This window comes from Pseudorca crassidens, chromosome 5 (assembly GCF_039906515.1).
Source record: "Pseudorca crassidens isolate mPseCra1 chromosome 5, mPseCra1.hap1, whole genome shotgun sequence".
NCBI lineage: Eukaryota > Metazoa > Chordata > Mammalia > Artiodactyla > Delphinidae > Pseudorca > Pseudorca crassidens.
The window spans coordinates 25,641,573-25,661,098 of record NC_090300.1 but is presented as its reverse complement, the minus strand read 5'-3'; the positions used below and the strand labels follow the sequence as shown (position 1 = coordinate 25,661,098).

At 38.1% G+C, this 19,526-nt stretch overlaps 1 protein-coding gene across 2 annotated transcripts in view; it reads right to left on the bottom strand.

Annotated features, from left to right (window-relative positions):
- PLSCR1 (phospholipid scramblase 1) overlaps nt 1–19,313 on the bottom strand; it is a 31,056-nt gene extending 11,743 nt beyond the window's left edge. The window contains exons 1-6 of one of the 2 annotated variants that reach the window (XM_067737568.1): nt 18,698–19,313; nt 12,527–12,552; nt 9,957–10,037; nt 5,142–5,344; nt 3,117–3,159; nt 166–386 (exon numbers count right to left, since the gene is read on the bottom strand). In XM_067737568.1, coding sequence (XP_067593669.1) covers nt 166–386; nt 3,117–3,159; nt 5,142–5,344; nt 9,957–10,037; nt 12,527–12,539 — 561 coding nt within the window. In that variant the 5' untranslated portion in view covers nt 12,540–12,552; nt 18,698–19,313. The remainder of the gene's footprint in view (nt 1–165; nt 387–3,116; nt 3,160–5,141; nt 5,345–9,956; nt 10,038–12,526; nt 12,553–18,697) is intronic. The other variant, XM_067737567.1, reaches the window with a different exon arrangement.
- Between the last annotated feature and the right edge of the window lie 213 nt (nt 19,314–19,526).

Genomic DNA, 19,526 nt, shown 5'->3' with positions numbered 1-19,526 from the left:
CTGCCTTCCTTCCTACCATTTACCCTCAAGCATAAACCAATAGCTGGTGGACCACTTTTCCTTTAAATCTCATTTGATTATATAAATTCACCAATAAGGTGAAAATTCTTGCAGAACTACTTTGCAAAGTATTTGTAAAAATTACCCTGGTAATTGCTCACTGACCTCCTGCAGGCAGCAGGGAAAACAACAGCTGGTACACCTTAGTGGTCTGTCCAGAGTTATGACTTCTCGGCCCATATTATCAAGAATCCTCATTGTAAAAGGCCTAGAAGGCCCACAGCAATTTCGGGTACAGCAATCAGTATCCTCTGCTGCAAAGTAAATTCTCTGTCCAAGGCTGTTCTTAATTTCATACTTGTTACAAGTTTCAAAACCTGTTAAGACTAAAAACATAAAAGAGGGATTCACTATGACTATTGTGTTAAAAGAATCATCAGTCTATCCTAAGATACTACAATATCTAGTTATACCATTTTAAGATGATACTTCATATAATACAGGAGGAAGAAAAGGAAAGATGTTTAGAGATGATCTAAACAGAGAAAAAAAGGCAAAGGGAATGGATGAGAGGGTATTAAAGTACAAAGAAATTAGGAATTCCTGTATGAGACATGAAAGAGAAAACAACTCGTATCTTCCTAATTCCATAGACCCATGTCAGAAAGGGAGACTTTGCTGTGAGGGATGGTGCAGTGCTGCCGATGGCGACAGTCCTTTTAAGTGAATGCAGAAAATGTCTACTTGTTCATGTATTCAGCTATGGAGGGGAATATAGGAAGATTGCTATGTTTATGCACCGTATAGTATTATATTAAGTAAATTGGCTTGAGATTTAGTTTTATAAACCACAGTCATGGCTTCTCTTTCTGCACTGTGTGAGGAAGGTATGAGAGGGCTTTCTCTTAATGCACACGTGAAGAGGGAGAGAGTGAAAATGCAAGGTGAGGTAGAACGTCACCCTCAGCCCAGGGCACCCTTGTTTAGCTCAGCAGTGGTTGTTCAGAAGTGGCAAATGGGTGTTAGACAAGGGGAAAGGCCCTTGGCAACCAAGGCTGCAAGTCGGAGGATTCCAGGCCACTGGCATCCTAAGTGAACTCTGTACCTTAGCAGGGGCTAATCTCTTCACAGGGGAAACAGATGGGCTGACATCTGACACCCACGTGGTATCTTACCAAAGGGCTTCCCATATTGAACCACACTTTGGAAACCTCTCCTTGCTTAAAGCCAGGAGGGAGCAATTCATGGTGCCACTTGTCCATAGCCCTGATTAACGTGGGTCATAGGGTATTAGAAGCCACCAACATAATGAGCAATTAAAAGAAACATAGAGACAAAAATCACTCTCTAATATTGGTGTGGATGGACTTTTAGTCAGATAGAGATGTTCTTCACAAATTTTATCACCATGACCTCCCTTAAGTATCTCTGCTCTGACTCAGACAGGCCCTGACCCTGCCTTTAATAGAACCACCCTTTACCTCAATATCGGCCAGTCAAATATTTCATGTGAAAAAATTAAACTGATTCATGAAATGGGATCTATTACCTAACTGTTTCATTAAGTAGCTTAATCTGAAAATTCTTCAGCTTGTTTATCTGTGTAATGAGATCAGTGGGCTTACACAATCTAAGCTTCCTTCTAGTTACTTAAAAAATGAAAACAAATAAAACAAGAGAATTCTATGGTTATGTCTTTATTGTCTATTAAGTTTTGAATTGGGAAATGTATAAGTGCCTGTCATAGTCCCAGGTGCTAAAAATGAACTGAGTAATCTTTATTTCTTTATACTGCTCATAATGTTAAAATATAAACTTTCAGTTGGAGACAAAAAGAAAAGAAAATTAGACATCCTTCTTTAAAAAACTGAAGAATTTATAACTACTAAATTTGAAATTTATATTTCATGATTAATACATATATATTTCCAAATATATACATAAAACTTATAAACCTTAAAACTATAAATGGAGTGCTATATAATGTATAGTGTCTGTTTTTTTGTTTTTTATAATATCAAGAATAAATTCCCTAAAATGAATCATTAAAAAAGTTAAGAATATAAATTATCATATGAAGAGTTCCTTTCCAGAGAAAATGTAATATAAACAAACTAATGAAAATGAGAACATTCTAAATATCTAAGTGTACATTACAAGTAATTTAAGTGTAATAAGCAACAATTATATATTCTAACCAAATATCAACCGTATTTCTACAGTAGCACAGTTCACATAATTTCTATCAATGGAAAAGAACTTTGCAAAGATGTGAAGAAAGAGTTAATAGATATATTCTAAAATCTATTAGAGTTTTCACTGACCTCTTTATACCTATAAGGAGGATACTGTAGTGCATGAATCTACCCAGATTCCCTTTCCCCCGGCAGCAGTCCTGAAACATCTAGTGGCTTCTTAAGTTTACTTTGCACCTGACGAGCACTGGACCTAAGGAAACAGCTGTAGGAGTCAGGCCCTGTTCAAAGGAGCACCAGTGGCATTCTAGGAAGTCAGGCCTCTTGGCCGGCTGGTCAACACCCTCCAGTGCAGTGTCCCTGTGCCCAAGGTGATATCCACAGCCTGTGGAAAAAAGGGTTTTATAGGGTTCCTCTGGACTCCCAAGAGAAACTGTGGGCAGTAATGCAATTTTCCAAAACATTCCCATCCATCCAAATTCAGAGTTCACTTGCTCTGGAAATATATTTACTAAGGGAACTGAACTATTGCATGTGGCTCTGTGACAACTGCAAGGACATCACAAACTGGGGAAAAAACGGTTGAAGGGACAGAGGTTAGGCAAAGTGATAGAATCACTGAAATGATTTCTAGAGAGAAGGGGGAACAACAGTAAGTTTTGACTGGTTTCCTTCTAAGTTAGGGTCTGTATCATGAGGAGAGATGTCCAGCATAATAGTATTTTACCACTTGGCTCCTAACTCAAGAAATGAGCTGCTGATAATCCTTATCAATTCATTATCACGAAGAGAGACATTTGTAAATAACCAGTTTTAATATCCAGCATCACTGAAGGTGTTATATCTGTGGTTGGTGATATGCCTTTATCTGCATAAATGTCCTCTCTTCCTAGAAATATGATAAATACAATGAATACATACCTTCCAGAAGTTCAATTTGCTGATGAATCAATAGTTGATCTATCTATTATGATAAAAAAAATTAAGCTGTAACCATATGTTATTAAGCCAAACAAATTAACATTAGTGTTCTTATATTTTAGAAGAATGTATGTAATCAATTATCAACATTTATCAATATTTAATAATTGTTTATATTACTTCTAGATATAAAATTAAAGTTAATATGTTCCTTCCAGAGGGCCTAAGAAATATTAAGACCTTTTCATCCATTTAAAGAGCTTTTTTCTACAAATCTAAACATTTTTTCTTCCTTTTGATATCATCATTTGTAGTAGGTGACAACGTCCCCAAATATTTTGTAAGGGCCTAATTTAAAAAAAAAATCTGCTTAGGGTATTTCTTAGAGAACTTAGGAGCTACCAAAATTCTTTTTTTTTTTTAAACATCTTTATTGGAGTATAATTGCTTTACAATGGTGTGTTAGTTTCTGCTATATAACAAAGTGAAGCAGCCATATGTATACATATATCCCCATATCTGCTCCCTCTTGCGTCTCCCTCCCATCCTCCCTATCCCACCCCTCTAGGTAGACACAAAGCACCGAGACGATTTCCCTGTGCTATGCAGCTGCTTCCCACTAGCTAGCTATTTTACATTTGGTAGTGTGTATATGTCAATGCCACTCTCTCACTTCGTCCCAGCTTAACCTTCCCACTCCCCGTGTCCTCAAGTCCATTCTCTACGTCTGCGTCTTTATCCTGTCCTGCCCCTAGGTTCGTCAGAACCATATATTTTTTTTTTTAGATTCCATATATATGTGTTAGCATACGGTATTTGTTTTTCTCTTTCTGACTTACTTCACTCTGTATGACAGACTATAGGTCCATCCACCTCACTACAAATAACTCAATTTTGTTTCTTTTCATGGCTGAGTAATATTCCATTGTATGTATGTGCCACATCTTCTTTATCCATTCATCTGTTGATGGACACTTAGGTTGCTTTCAAATACTGGCTATTGTAAATAGTGCTGCAATGAACATTGTGGTACATGACTCTTTTCGAATTATGGTTTTCTCAGGGTATATGCCCAGTAGTGGGATTGCTGGGTTATATGGTAGTTCTATTTGTAGTTTTTTAAGGAACCTCCATACTGTTCTCCATAGTGGCTGTATCAATTTACATTCCCACCAACAGTGCAAAATTCTTATATTATAGGCTGCCCAAGTGCATTGTAGTAAATTAAATTAGTGCAGACAGTGCAAGAGAGACAATTCATTTACTGAAAACTAACCTACCAGATTTCTAATGGCAGACAAATACTAAATCTCACATTGCTGAGATAAGCTATCATGTAGTACATTAAAATCCAGGAATTTTTTTTTCTTATTGGTAGCATTAATAAAATTGGGTCTTCCAAAGAACAAAAGGAACATAAAAATGTAATTTTCTTAAGTATAATGAAAGGTAGGTCATATTATACACAAATCAATAACTCCTTTCTTGGTACCACTTACGGAAAATCAACACTAAATCGAGTTTGATGGTTCTTTCCAACTCCTAGGAAATTATTCAGTATTGGGATTAAAGGGCAGGATCCAGAACTAAGGTTCCAGAAGTAAAAAGCCATTCCCAATTCCTCTGCATTTTGATGTTAAGCAAATTATGTAACTTCTCTGGACCTCAGTTTCTTCTTCTGTAAAATGGTGATAATTAGAGCACTTGTATATCACAGAATTTTTAAAAAAGAATTTAAATGAGTAAGTACATGAATTATACTTAGGAACAAAGCCTGGAAGCTTAATAAAGGTTTGCTATTAGCTATTATTGCAGATTATATTCAAGATCATAGAAAATACAATTTCCTAAGACATTTTCATTTTGCTTTAAAAGTAAACCTGACCTAGAAGAATTAGAGTAATCTGTAAGCAAAACATGTTGTTTTACCATTTCAGACTTTTGTGAATTAGCCAGTTGTTAATCTCATTAAGTAAACTGGAAGCACAGTTTTGTTTTTAATGAGTCTTTTATGCATTGAATTACCTGAGTCAAATATTCCAATCCGGGTGGACAGTTTAATGGAGGTGATGGTGCTGGCATCCATGGTACCCCTGCAGGTGCGCCTGGCTGACTAGTCACTGGTTGGTATGGGACAGGAAAGCCGACTGGGCCAGCACCTGAATAGCCAGCTGGCGGGACTGGATAGCCAGCCTGGGTGCCAGGATAGCCAGTATATCCTGGAGGTCCTGAAATATGAACATGTGAAATTATTTGTAACTGCAGAGAAAAATGCAAACTTCAACTCTTTTAGGATCACCCAGCTATCTACAAACTACAATTTCTACTTAGAAATCCTGTTTCTATGAAGCTTAAGGTTTGTGTTTTTCTCTCTCAGTGACTTTTCAATGAAATACCTGTGGTTTCAGGTCCACTCCTATTCTGAGGGTTTTAGGCTGTGTTTAGAGTTGCCCCACAGCCTTACCCTTATCATTCAAAACTCAGGTGAAAATATGCTTGAAATCTAATAAAGTGAAAGAAAGTCAACAACGCTCTAGAATCAGGTACATAAAAATTCTGGAATGGCTTCCAGGAAAAGAGGGATGGCATTGAGTAGAAAGCCCAGAATAAAGGCTTTGAGTCAGCATTTCTAGGACCAAACCACCCTGTAAAAAATGATAATTCTAGAATTCCAACATGTGACATTTCTTATCTGTATAGAACTGATAGTGGTTTTGTCCCCTCATGGCATATTTGGCAAGGTCTGGAGACCCTTCTGGCTGTCATAATTGAAGGGAAGGGAATACTGGCATCTGGTGGGTAGAAGCCAGGGATGCTGTTAAATATCCTACAAGGACCAGAACGGTGCCTTGAAAAAAGAAAAAGAATTATCCATCCTGAAATACTGTAGTATCTTTGTTGAGAAACCCTAGTATAGTGGTAAGGGTATGTCATTCCTTCCAGTACTGCCCAGATACTCCTCTGGGTTAACAATTTGCCTGAAGTTTTAACACCATGGGTGTTAAAACCCTCCACGTGAAAAAAAAAAAAAAGTTAAGTTATGATATTAGGTCACAAATGTAAATTTCACAGTTTGGCACCCTAAGCTCTCTCGAAAATACAGTTTGAGAACCAAGGAAGGTAAAACCTTATAGTAGGCAAAATTGTCTCAAGTACTTATTAAGCACAGTAGAGGAAGAAATGAGTATATACTCTATTCCACATGAATTTGTGATTACAAATATGAAGCTTCATAACTTTATAACTTAAATGAATAGTCTGCAGAGTAGCTGTTCCACAGGAATGGAGGATGTAGTTGCAAAGAACTGTGTCCCACAATATTTTAACAGTTAAGGCTATGCAAAATTTAACACTTAGAGCAGGAAAATTGTAAATACTTTTAAGTGGAATACTGACGACAAAATACATACAACAATAAAAAGTAAGACTCAGAAGACAGACTAAACCTCATAGCAATGTCTTTTAAGTATAGTTTTATAACTTATTCCCTCTTAAATGAATAAATATTTACAGATGATCTATAATGTGATTGGGTCTAGAATCAGAGGATACAGCTATCAACAAGGCAACCTGCTCTCAGGGAGCTTAGAGGCAACTTCTAGGAGACAGAAAATAAATTTTAAAAAAAGATTTCAGATTGACCTGATGGAGAAAATACATGGGGAAAAGGGCAAGGTATCAACCAATTACTTTAGATAGATAAAATTTATGGTTGACACCTAAAAGTTGAGAAGGGAAAAAGTGTGTGTGAAGATGTGGTAAGAAATATTCCAGGAGGCAGGAATACTAAATACAAAATCTCTGACTTTAGGAATAAATCTGACATGTTTGAGAAAGAGAGGGACGTTATAAGGGAGAGGAAGAACAGAAACAGCTGTCAGTAAAGAAATAGGATCAATTCATCTTGAGAGCCCCTTAATAAGGAGTGTGGATTTTATTCCAAGTGTGATTGACAGGCTTTAGGGATTTTAAACAGAAGACTGAGTTCCAGGATCTGTGTGATATCTTGCAAAGTTTTTAGGAGTACCAAGCACTGGGATTTAAAATGGGAAATGCAAATGCAACCCCTGCCCTCATTGCCTAATGGGAGAGAGAATTTTACACTCACCCTTACTCTAGGGATCTACAACACCAGTGTCAGTAAGTGATTAACTAAAATCAGAGACAAGCACTTTGAAGGGAGGGACCAGGGTTTTATGGGCCAAAGGAGGGCGTTTAGATGGGGAGAGACAGAGGGAGGGAGTTGGGACAGCCTCCCTGAGGACCACCGTCAGCTGAGATCTGAGGGATACAAAGGAGTTGAGTAGGTGGGCAGCAGGGAATGAATATTTCAGAAAGAAGCCCTGGGATAGTAACAAACACAGTGCATTTAAAAATCTGCAAAAAGGCCAGTCTACCTGAACAGGAGAGACAATCTTAAGAGACAGATAAGGAGAAGGCAGGGGAGCCCCTTGGGTTTGGTGGACCAAACTAAGCATTTTGGTCTTTATCCTGAAAGCAAAAGGAAGCCAATGATGTACCCATTGGGTACTGTCTGTAATATTAACAGATAACTATTTTTAAACATCACTGACTACAGTGCAAAGATGAAACCACAGGCAAGCCAGTGAGGGGGAGGAGATGTGAATTAATTGGTTACATTATTAGCATTATTAAACCTTCACGAGATTCTTAGAGAGGGTAATTATTTCCCAAATCAATGGATTAAGCATATAGAATTACCTGAAATTTAATTTACCTAAAGCCCAATTGATTTAATATATTATTAATATAATAGCAAATATTTGTCATTTATTAATTGTAAGGCATTGTGCTAGTTGCTTTACACATACTCTCATTTAATCTCCAAAACGCCTGAATTAGAAAATATTATGCCCATTTTATAGATAAGAACTGAGGCTTGGAGGTACAGCAACTTGCTTAAAACCACAACACAACTATTAAGTACAGAAGCCAGAACTTGAAGCCTGATCCAGCCTCTCTATGCCAGTTTTCCCACTTGCATAATGGTGATAATTAATAGTATTTACCCCATAATATTGTCTGAGAATTAAATGAGTTAATTCACATTAGGCACAATAAACTCTCAGTTTTAATCTATTACTATTGTTAGCATCACTGTCATAAAAGACCTGTGCTATACTGGCCTTCGACTTGAGAAATAAATTTGAGCTATTTTTCTCACAGACTCTCAAGTCTCATTATAACTTAATTATGTATCGCCTACTATTATTTAGCCATGGGTGGATTAAAATATCCTCCAAGTGCCTTGGGTGCATACTATAGACTTGCTAATAATTCTTCAAACACCAACCATTTAAAAATTGAGAGCAGCAGTTCTCAGCCCTGGCTGCACGTTAGAATCACCTGCGAAATTAAAAAATGACCAATCCTGGGGTCCCACAACCAGAGCTTCTGTTTCAGTTTTCCTGGGATAGTGCCCTGGTACTAGTGTTTTCAGCAGTTTACAAGTAATACTTAAGTATAGGCACCTTTGAGAACTATCATCTTAGAGCCTTGGGAGTCTTTCTACCTCGCATTCGTTTAAATGCAAACATCTGGATGAGATCCAGGCTCCACTGAGGTTTCTGGCTACACAACTAAACAAGCCATTCAGCTCCTAAACAGATTTGTTTGCTCAGAGTAGAATAAAAAATGCATACACCCTTCTGGCCAAACAAGACTCCTTTTGATCCTAAGTCCTCAGGATGGTCTCTCAAGATGTGGGTAGCCAGCCTACTTGCAAATGTAGGTGCACCATGAACTCTGCCATTTGGTAAAGTTCTGGTAACGTTTTTTATTTTATTTTATTTTATTTCTGGCTGCGTTGGGTCTTTGCTGCTGCGCGCGGGCTTTTCTCTAGTTGCGGAGAGCGGGGGCTACTCTCCGTTGCAGTGTGCGGGTTTCTCACTGTGGTGGCTTCTCTTGTTACGAAGCATGGGCTCTAGGCGCATGGGCTTCAGTAGTTGTGGCACACGGGCTCAGCAGTTGTGGCTCGCGGGCTCTAGAGTGCAGGCTCAGTGGGTGTGACGGGCTTAGTTGCTCCGTGGCATGTGGGATCTTCCTGGACCAGGGCCTGAACCCATGTCCCCTGCATTGGCAGGAGGATTCTTAACCACTGAGCCACCAGGGAAGCCCAAGTTCTGATAATGTTGATAACTGCATTTGTCTAAATGAAAATCTCTGAAGTCTTCTATGCAGTGGTTCAAAAGAAATAATATATTACTTGGTTTGTAGTGATATGACTCAGTTACTTTTCTTAGAAAGGCAAGGCATGTATATAAAAGCAAAGGTTTCACATTTTTGTATGTTACAAAATAAAAATGAGAATTATCCCAGGTAGCTATGTTTCTATTGCTTGAAGCTTCCAGGCTTAAGCAGTCATCTCTTTTGCATGACAATCACTTAACATAATTAACCCTAGATAATAAATGACTCAAAAACACCCAGAGATAAATCTCCTAAATGTGACTGCATGACGATAATTTTCAGAACGAATGGAGAATCGATAAAATCTGTTACTTAATATGTGTATTTTGGGGTTTAATTTATGTGCAACCTTATATCTTATTTGCTAAATGTCAATTCATTACTGTTTTTATTAACACAACACTTTTACTATTCTGTATAAATAAAAAATATTTTAATGATGTTTATGATAACGTATAGTCAAAGAAAAATATCCAGAACTAGGCTACAAATTTCATTATTGAACTTTTAGTAAAAGACACTATTAAAATACAGAGACAGACAGACAGACAGACAGACACACACACACCCTTTGGGGAATATCAATAACTCATAAATTTTGTTTTTTTATTCTTTAAGCCAGTGTTTTACCTGGGAAAGCTGCCGGAGGATGTTCAGGGGGATACCCGCCTGGCAACTGTGTTCCTGGGTGAGGATCATTCATTTGCACATCTGCAATTCAAGGAGAGGTAAACATATATCTTCTTAAAAAAATACATATCAGAAAAAAAAATGCATTGTTCTTAGATAATTTCATTTATATGCTCCTGTGTTGTATTGAAACAAAGTGAATTCTTCACTTAACAAAAGCTATGCCTGTTATCAGAGTTAGTCTGCAGTAGAATCTTGTTTCAAACAAATTCCCTTCTGATAAAATAGGCAGCTAATTACTGGGGCTGAATTTCTAGTTTTCAAATATGCCTGATGAGTGTTCTCTCCCATACACTGATTTTGTTGTTACTAGGAAAAATAGATTGTTTCAAAACTACATAGACTCTTTTTGAATTATGGTTTTCTCAGGGATAGGGAGGGTGGGAGGGAGGGAGACATAAGAGGGAAGAGATATGGGGACATATGTATATGTATAACTGATTCAATTTGTTATAAAGCAGAAACTAACACACATTGTAAAGCAATTATACTCCAATAAAAATGTTAAAAAAAAAACAACTACATAGACTGTGAAGAAGGAGATAAATGAACCTAGTTGGATGTGGGTTTGGTAATAGAAGGATAATAGGTGATTTTAAAGATATCTATAATTGTTGCTATAAGAATTATGTTTTAAATATTTAAAATAATACATGCAATTCAGTATTTAAATATCCTTTTTATGCTTACTCTGAAACTACCCCATTAAGTTTGAACTATAGGAAATTCCCAGTATTTGACTGATTTTGAACTACAAAAATCATAACTGACTTAGTTACAATAAATAAACATACTAACTTTTGTTATCTGCTAATCAATGTAGTTTGAATAATCTTTAATATGTATGTACAAATGGTTCAGTTTCCTAGTTCTTCATATTTGTGTTTACCTAATCATTCCTTTAGCAAGCACCCTGGCCAGAAAATAAATATTTCGTACTAGCATCTCCTGTGTCACCCTCAGTTAGGCTCTCCGGCTACACTGGCTCTGCCTTCATGGAATTTATGGTCTAGTGGACACTACACTTACACCATATTCTCGTCTCTTCCCTATGGCTTATTAACTGTAAATTCAAAATAGTTTATTTTTGAATAATGGGGACATGGCAACGGTGCAGAAGAAAAAGTTGACCAAACTTTCAATCTGACACATTTCCTGTATGTATCATGGGCCTTGAAAGACTTAAAGACCCATCCTTAAGTGATATGTCACATTTTGGCACCTCTTAACAGGTACCACTGTTTAAACAAGAGTAAATATACACACATATCAAGGAGTTGACATATTCAAGAAATTAGGAGCTCATAATCCCTGGGGTTTTGGTACTAGAGCAATGATCCTGGTTTCAGGAATTCCAGGGGAATTTATACAAAGAGAAAATAAATGCATGGGCGAGTGCTCAAGTAGATCAGAGAGCATATGAATTATGGATGGATTTCTGCATTTGTGAAATGCAACTTAGAATAACTTACAAAAATCACAGGAATTTCATACTGTCAACAAGTTATTATTATTTCTCTCTATATTTATATACATACATACATTCTATTTCAATTTATGCACACATATACATACAAACACATGCATTTGTATATAGGAAGCTGAAGAGTTAAAAGGTTAATTGTCACCATGACCCAATGATTTTTTTAAGTGATTTGAAGCATCCTATTTTTGTAGCAAAGAAAATAGCTTAATACTATATAAATTTACGTTTAAAAAGTAAAGTAAGTATTGTTAATACAATTAAATTAGTACAGCAAGCATTAAGAAAAATCATGAAACTTCGTGAAGGAAAGTCAAGGTTTCTGGTCCTAAAGAGTATCTAGTATATGTAGCAAGGCTGGCATTGTGGTAGAGATAAACATCTCTTTAGCTATCTAAACAAACATAGAGAATAGAGATCCTTCAGAAAACAGGATTTTGTTTTCCCTATTTTTCCCATAGGATTTTTTTTCTCTTCAGAAAAAGTCTTTTTTTACATGTTTGGTTAATACTCATCTTATTTAGAATCTTCTTGAAAAAAAAAAGCCATAAAATAAAGTTGTATTTATTTAAACCTATTCACATGTGTATTTTATGAGATATATATTGGGGATGTATCTGAGCATTTTATTACAATGTCCTGGCATATTAAAGTCATTGTTTGTTAAACAATATGATAGGAACAGTCTTTCTGTATATAAAATGCACAAAGAAAAGGGAAGCTTGATTCAGATGAAATGTAATTCAGATGAAATGTAATATAAATTATACAACATATTTCCCAGTAAGCCTAAAATTTCTTAGGTTTATCGAAGGCTTTTTTATTTTTAAAGGAAAAATTAGTGGTCATGGATATTTGTGTACATCTTCTCTATAGCCAAAACACTGGCCCAGACTTAGGATTCTGGAACATAAACAACACAAAGCAAATTATATCCTTTCAGAAACTGAATAGAACATTATGACAAATAACACATTAACAAGAGATTTAACATTATAGGTGGAAAGTGAACACTTAAATTACTTACTTTGTTTGTCCATGATTTAAACAGTTCTGAAAAAGAAGACCTGATATAAATATATAATTCAAATATGACAGTTGAAACAAGATACTCTGAAACTATATACACATGAGATATTCCTCTATTCATCTAGTCTTCCAGAATCTGGTCATTTAAACCCTTCAGTCTTGACTGTATTCCCCGCTGCTATGTTTCTGAGTAGGATTTTACAAGTTGTAGGTCAGTCCAGGATGGTGAACAATTTCTAAAAATCTTGGGAAGAGAGGGTTCAATGAGGCAGAAAGACAGAAACACTGTGAACCCAAGGCCCTCCAGTTAAAAACTGGAGCCTTCCAACCTACACAATCTACAGGGAGCGTGCAATCCAGCATCCAGCTGTAGGGCTGGGCTGCAGGCGTGGTCCAGCAGGAGAAGGAAAAAGGTTAGCTATCAGGTCACACTGCTGTAAATATCTCTGGAAATTCCAGGGCCTGAGGACATGTTCTGCCCAGCTTCAGCAACAAATTTGAGAAGGCCTGACCCCCTGTTTGTGTATCAATACATGATTTTAGCCTAAAAACATATACTCAGGGGTTATAGTAGCTGTAACACCATGATAATCCAACTGAAACTTTGTCTTGCTTATTTCTACAGAAAAATAATGATAAAAAACATTATACTCAATACTTCTGCCTTCTACTGCCTTGATCCCATCCTAGTCTTTCCCACAATTATCCAGTCACTACTTTTCCTATCTCTCTACTTTAAATCCCAACCCCTATCTGCCTGTTAATTACAATTAACACATTAGGCAAAAACTTGCTACTCAGTTGTTTTATCTGGGACCCACACACTAATATGAATTGGCTCCACCCTTCCCAGGCCTTCTCCAGTTTTTGCTGCCCCTTTACTAGCTCCTTCTACTGTGTTATCCTAAATGGTAAATAAAAGTCAACTGATCCTTCCATATCCTTAACTAAAATCCAATGTTCCCAAGAGGAAACCATATCCCTTTTCTCCTTTTCTAAGTTATCGATTTATCATTGCCTGTTATAAGCATAAAATTTAATAATATAGTAAAACTTTTAAGAATATTCCAATTACAGTCACCTCTTAATTATATATACTCAAGGAGTTCAGTAATGGGTTTTCTTGGCCCTGGAATAAATTTAAAAATATGTTTTTTGTTACAGATTTGACTTCCTGGATTTTCTTAGAACAATACTACCCTGTTAGCATTAACTGGTCAGAAACCAAGTGCTATGGACCTCCTCAGGACAAAAGAACAAAAAGATTAAGATTTATGTTTTTCTGCAGTTATTCAAGAAGGTGAACAATAAGCTAATAAACACATGTAACAAAAGCATACCAAAAGTTTTCAAAGGCCATTATTGTGTTTTATGTTCTATCATATGAAGGACAACTAAGAAAGGAGACTAAATTCTTATATACAATAGACCATGATTACTTTTGTCAACATGCAGTTCTGTGATCAAAGACTGTATATTAAAATTCATACCCATTATCTTCAATACCCTAACATACATAAAACATTTAAAAACTACTCCATTTCTGGAGTAGAAATGCATAGTATCCCTTAGTTAACATCCTGGACTAAACAGCTCAAGATTTTACTTAACTACTGTTTCTCATAGGACCACTTCATAATATGATTAGTTTTTTAAAAAAATGTTATATGGTCCTTCAATCAACTTAGCAATTTTAAGGGACTACTGTTTCAGTCATTCCTGCCTTGCCTAAAATGTCAGAAGGGCGCTCAGCTCAAGGAAAAATCCGAAATAATACCTGAGGTCTAATTTTTAGAAATAAACAATTTAGTTTTGTGAACAAATCACTGAATTGGCAAAAAAATTCCATAGTTTCTGGAGGGCAAGTCTATACATCTGAGAGGAAAAAAAAAATTAGTTTTAATTTAAAATATATTTCTTCTTAGCATTTAGTTGTTTGAGCCTGGGAAATTCAGTGCCAGTCAGAAATAAAGAATGTGCTAGAAAGAGAGGGAATTCATACACGAGTGCTAGGCATAACATTAGGAACAGGTGGAGGCTCTTAAGCAATGGAGCAATAAGTACCCAAGTCCTTGCAGAATGAGTACCAACTATGAATATGAGTATTTACTTTTCATGAAGCCAGAGATAATTCTCTCCTTGCACAGAAGTCAAAGAAAAGGAAGTGAAACAGACTCAAACAGAGCTCATTTGTTTGTATTTACTCTTTCCTTCCTACTTGGTCACAATATCTTGAGTCTTAAACTATAGTTTTGTGAGGATGAGTACCTGTTGGCAAAACTACTGCAGTATAATCTGGGTCCTCATTTTCCTGTAGTTTTTAGAATTTTCACAAGTTCCTAATATCTCAAGCATGAAAAATGTTACATCATAAGCTCTGGTGCAAAATGTGAAGTGACAGTTGAACCTGTATGTGTGCCACAGGCAGAATAACGCACTTGTGGACTAAAGACATCCCCCATGTTCATCCCTGTCTGCTCTCCTTTGCTGTTTTAAGGATGTTCTGGTTTTCTCAAACTTAATGGTTCTATTACAAGACATAACATCACTCAGTTTTGGGAATGATCGGGCTGTGTGTCCTGGATGAATTAATTTATTAGTTAATTAATTTAATATTATAACTTTTAAATAATGTCTTCCACTACTCCTAGTAAGAAACAAATCACAGCAAGACTTGCAAGAAAATCATATTTATCCTGTACTAAAAGAAAAAGAACTCTAATGAAGTCATATTATACATTGTACCACTGGAATCATAATTACTTCAGGACAAATACAGAATTCCAAATTACAATCTGATTACTACACACTTATCCTAACTTGTTAAATGAGAGCTTCTGAGGAAATTAAGGCATCATATACTATACATATAAGCATGTATCTGTTAAATTTATTCTATCAGACACCATTACGACTTATTCTATTGGTGCTATGGGATACTAGATAATCATAAACCTCTACCACCCGGGTGAAGGGGAAATAGTGCACGTGATATCCAGTTGTGGCTCCACAATTCATATTACAGGAAACCCTTTGACCCATCTCTTGGGGTTCTGAAATTTCTATCTTATTTCGTCAAAAATATTAAAGTATAACCTGCAACCCAAAGGGGAAACATCCCTAATTCTGAAAGATCCTGAAACTACTAAGCCTATGAACTAGGCATAAACTAGATTTGGGTTACTTATCCAATTTTACTTAACTGCCAAAAACCAAGCCAGTTGACAATTTTTCTCAGAGTCCCAAAATGGAGATATGTGTCCTTAATTATTTTAACAAAACTTTACTGCTCTAAACACAATCCCAGAATTCTATATCCCTAACTTCCTATGAATAAATGAAAATGAGATACTAGACTAGGGGGAGAGGAGGAATTAGACAGAGCTAGCGGAGAACCCAACCCTTGCTGAGGTAAGTCACAAATCAAGCAATTTCCATGTTGTTCAGCTTATGTTTGTAGGTAAATTTTATGCATTTAGAAAGGTTAACACCTAAGGTCAAAAGCACTTCATCTGTTGAACTGTGGTTTTGGTAAAACACAAGCAGAGCAAAAACAGATGGGTTCACACAAACAGTGGCCAAGATGTTGGTGAGGATTTGAATATACCAGTACACGTATGTCCAAGACAGGGGACCGAAGTGGGGTGGCTGAGGCCATCATCAGTGCAAGGAACCTGATAAGAGAGACTCTGCCTATAAAATACCACTTCTGTATTTTAGATTCAAGAAATCAAAACAAATATGCTCAGAACCACATTGGGATAGCATTTCATAGTAAACCTTGAAGAACAACGTAGACATTTCATCAGCTGGGACCAACAGAGAGAGAGGTGGTCAAGTGTTGTACAAAACTAGCAACTAAACCAAAGAGACCAAAGACACATAAACTAATCTTTATGTCAGCTATCCTAGTTTGGTTGCTTTATTACTCCTGAAGAGCCTTTCCTGACAACTGAGAGCTCTTTCACAAATTTGTGTTGTTCCCTTTCCTCCTTAAAAATGAGGAAACTAAGGCCAGAGAGGTTAATGGTTACTTAATGTCATACGGCTCAGTAACTAGCTCATATGAATGATTCACGATTCATTTCCTTTGCAGTCATGTCCTTGATTCACTGGAAAAAAAAAAAAAAAGACATTATCCCAAATTGCCAATTTTCAGAGAAATTTGTGAAGAGACTATCTTTATGGTGTTTTTCTTATGTAAGGCAGAGAGCAGGAATTTCAGATTTACTGCTGCCTATTTGTTTTTTTTACTAGGCCAGGCAAGAGTTTTTTGTAAGTACTTACTATTTGAAAAATTTGAAAAATGTAAAGCACAATAGTTAGCACTGCTTAACTACAATGCTTTGGTTTTTTAAAATTTAGCACTATTAAAGAAAATGCAGTAGAGTATACACACTCATGTACACATATATAAATGCACATATACACATATAAATGTGTCTGTAAATAGTCACTCACTATAAAGTTTGTGCCTCTTTCCAAGGAATATTGCTTGAAGGCACAGAGCATGTAAGGCACTATAACAATCACTAGAACAAAATGGCAGACAATTAACAATATATTATTACAAATACTAGTGCTATGAATAAAAATAATGGTTCTATAAAAAGAGTTATGGAGGCACTAATTTAGATAGTGTAGTGGGGTTGTCAGAAAGTCACATCTGAGAGCCAAAGGCAGTTTAAAATCAACTAGGCTATGGAGGTGTGTATTTGGATGGGGTGAGGCATTAGAGGCAGGGGGAACTGCATAGGTAGCAGTCCTGAGGCTGGAGGGAGGGAGCTTGGCTCATTCAAGGGAATAAAGATCTGTGGGTCACAGAGCATAGAAGGAGAGAGATCACTGGACCAGAGGATGGAGAGGTGAACAGGGAACAGTTCTTACAGGTTTCCTGTCTAAGCTCTCAAAGGCCAGAGCATGGCCTGTCAGGACAAGACGCTTAATTGGTGCTTGCTGATTCAATAGTTGTGTACAGTATTATTTCACTCCCTTCAGTCAGAAAGGACAGTTACCTTACAGATGTGAAGGCTGGCTAATCTGTGACTCAGCTGTTTCATGTGACACTTCTATCCAACTGCAGAAACCCACTCACTTCCCTTTTCATTTATTTTTCATTTCCTTGTGTTTGTTCAGTGTTCAAAGCCCTACAATTGTCATACTCGCCAGGGTGGTATTAAGAGAAAGTTCCATTGTTAAGAAAGCTCCAGGAAGAACAAGGGGACCCTGAATCTCCTGATACTTCACACTAAGCAAGTGACACTTGCACTAACCATGTATCTCAAACTGCTCAACTAGGAGAAACACTGACTGCCTGTTCCCGGAACTGGGAAGTGGCCATTCCAGGATTTGCTGGAATAGCTGTCTAAATAAAACCACATGGGAACCAGACAGTGAGCTTGGAGGATCAGGGACTTGCTCAAATATTTAAAGTAATAAATCTAATGTTTACTGAGTACACTCTGCAGTGCCAAAGTTATACGTCACACTCTAACTCTTGTAACTTTTGATCGTTACCCAGTTTCAGAGATGAGCCAAGGAAGGAACATGTAGGAAGAAACTGCCTGGGGGTCCACAGATATTAAGTAGTAGAGGCAGGTTCAAGTCAGGCAGGTGGGCTCCTGAGCTACTGGCTTTAGCCTCTATGTGATAAACCGCCTGTCTTCCCAATTCGTCTGGTGTCCCAGGGTGCCTACTATAGTTTTGGCTGCAGCCACACTCCTCATTAATACTGACTGTTCAACGACAGCTAGCAGGATCTATTAATCGTCCCTCTGAATACCCCTAAATGCTCGCAGATACCGCTGAGCCCAGGTTCTGGCCATGATCCAGCGCACTTCCGCGGTATTAAGAGATGGACTAAGCGCATTCGAACCTACGAGGCGGTTTCAGGCAGAAAACACCTTGGCCTTGGAAAGGTCCTGGGACGGGCCGGGATAGGACTAGGTCAGCCGGGCTCCCTGCTGAGTCCCTGGTCGGCTTCTGCGGTCGCTTCCCGAGGCCACTGGGGCCCGAGCCCCCCGCCCCCAACCTCAGCGCAAACGCAACCCGCCGGCCCTCGCGCCCCTCGCTCCCAAGCAGCCCCCAGTGCCCCCCGCCTGGCCTGGGAACCCGCGCCAGCCCCGCGCCCGGCACCCGCAGGAGGAGACCGGGCACGCCGCCCACCAACCTGTGGCCGCCGCAGCTCCGGCGCTGCCTGCGGTGAGACGAGCTCGGGGAACCCGGGCGCGGAGCCGATGCTCGGCTTCCGACCCTTGGCAGTCAAGAGTGCTCCTTACACAACCTTCCCTGAAGTTACCAGGAAAGAGACATCCGAAAGACCGTGGTGACGAAACCCGTGGCCTCTGGTTTCGTTTACCTAGACCCTGAGTTCCAAACGGGCTTCCCGCCCTCGTCCCCGGACTGGCGCTTCCGCGTAGCTGCGGGAGGCTTGAGACCCCGAGGCGGGACCGCCGCCCCAGTGCAGCGCGGAGAGATTGTCAGCTCCCTTTCTGATCCCTGGGAGGCTCCAAAAACGTTGGTTCTGAGGTTCAGGGCCGCGAGGAACTGGGAGGTCGAAACCAGCTGGAACTTGGTCATTAACAGGGAAGTGGCCGCCCCCGGGGCGGCCTCGCCAGGAAGCAGGAAGCGGTACAGAGTACAAATGAGGGCGAGTCAAACTTGTTTTTTCTTTATGGTGTCTTTTCTGTTTCTCTCTCGCTCTCTCTCTGTCTCTCTTTCCACTAAATGATGTTAACTCCTTTGGAGAGTCCAATCAACCAGATGTGTTTAGAATGTTCACTATTTCCAGCGCCCCTACTGGCAAACTGGCGCAGTAAGAAAATATTTGTTGACCTGAAGGATTCATTGTTGTTTTTCTAGTAAAATTTTTATTTACCAAAGTAACACATGATCTTCCAAACAAAGCTGGATATGGAGAAAAGAAGTGATATGTACCTTGCCGTTTAGCTTTCTGACTGCTGATATCTGCTGCAGAAGGAATAGGAAAACGGTAGAGA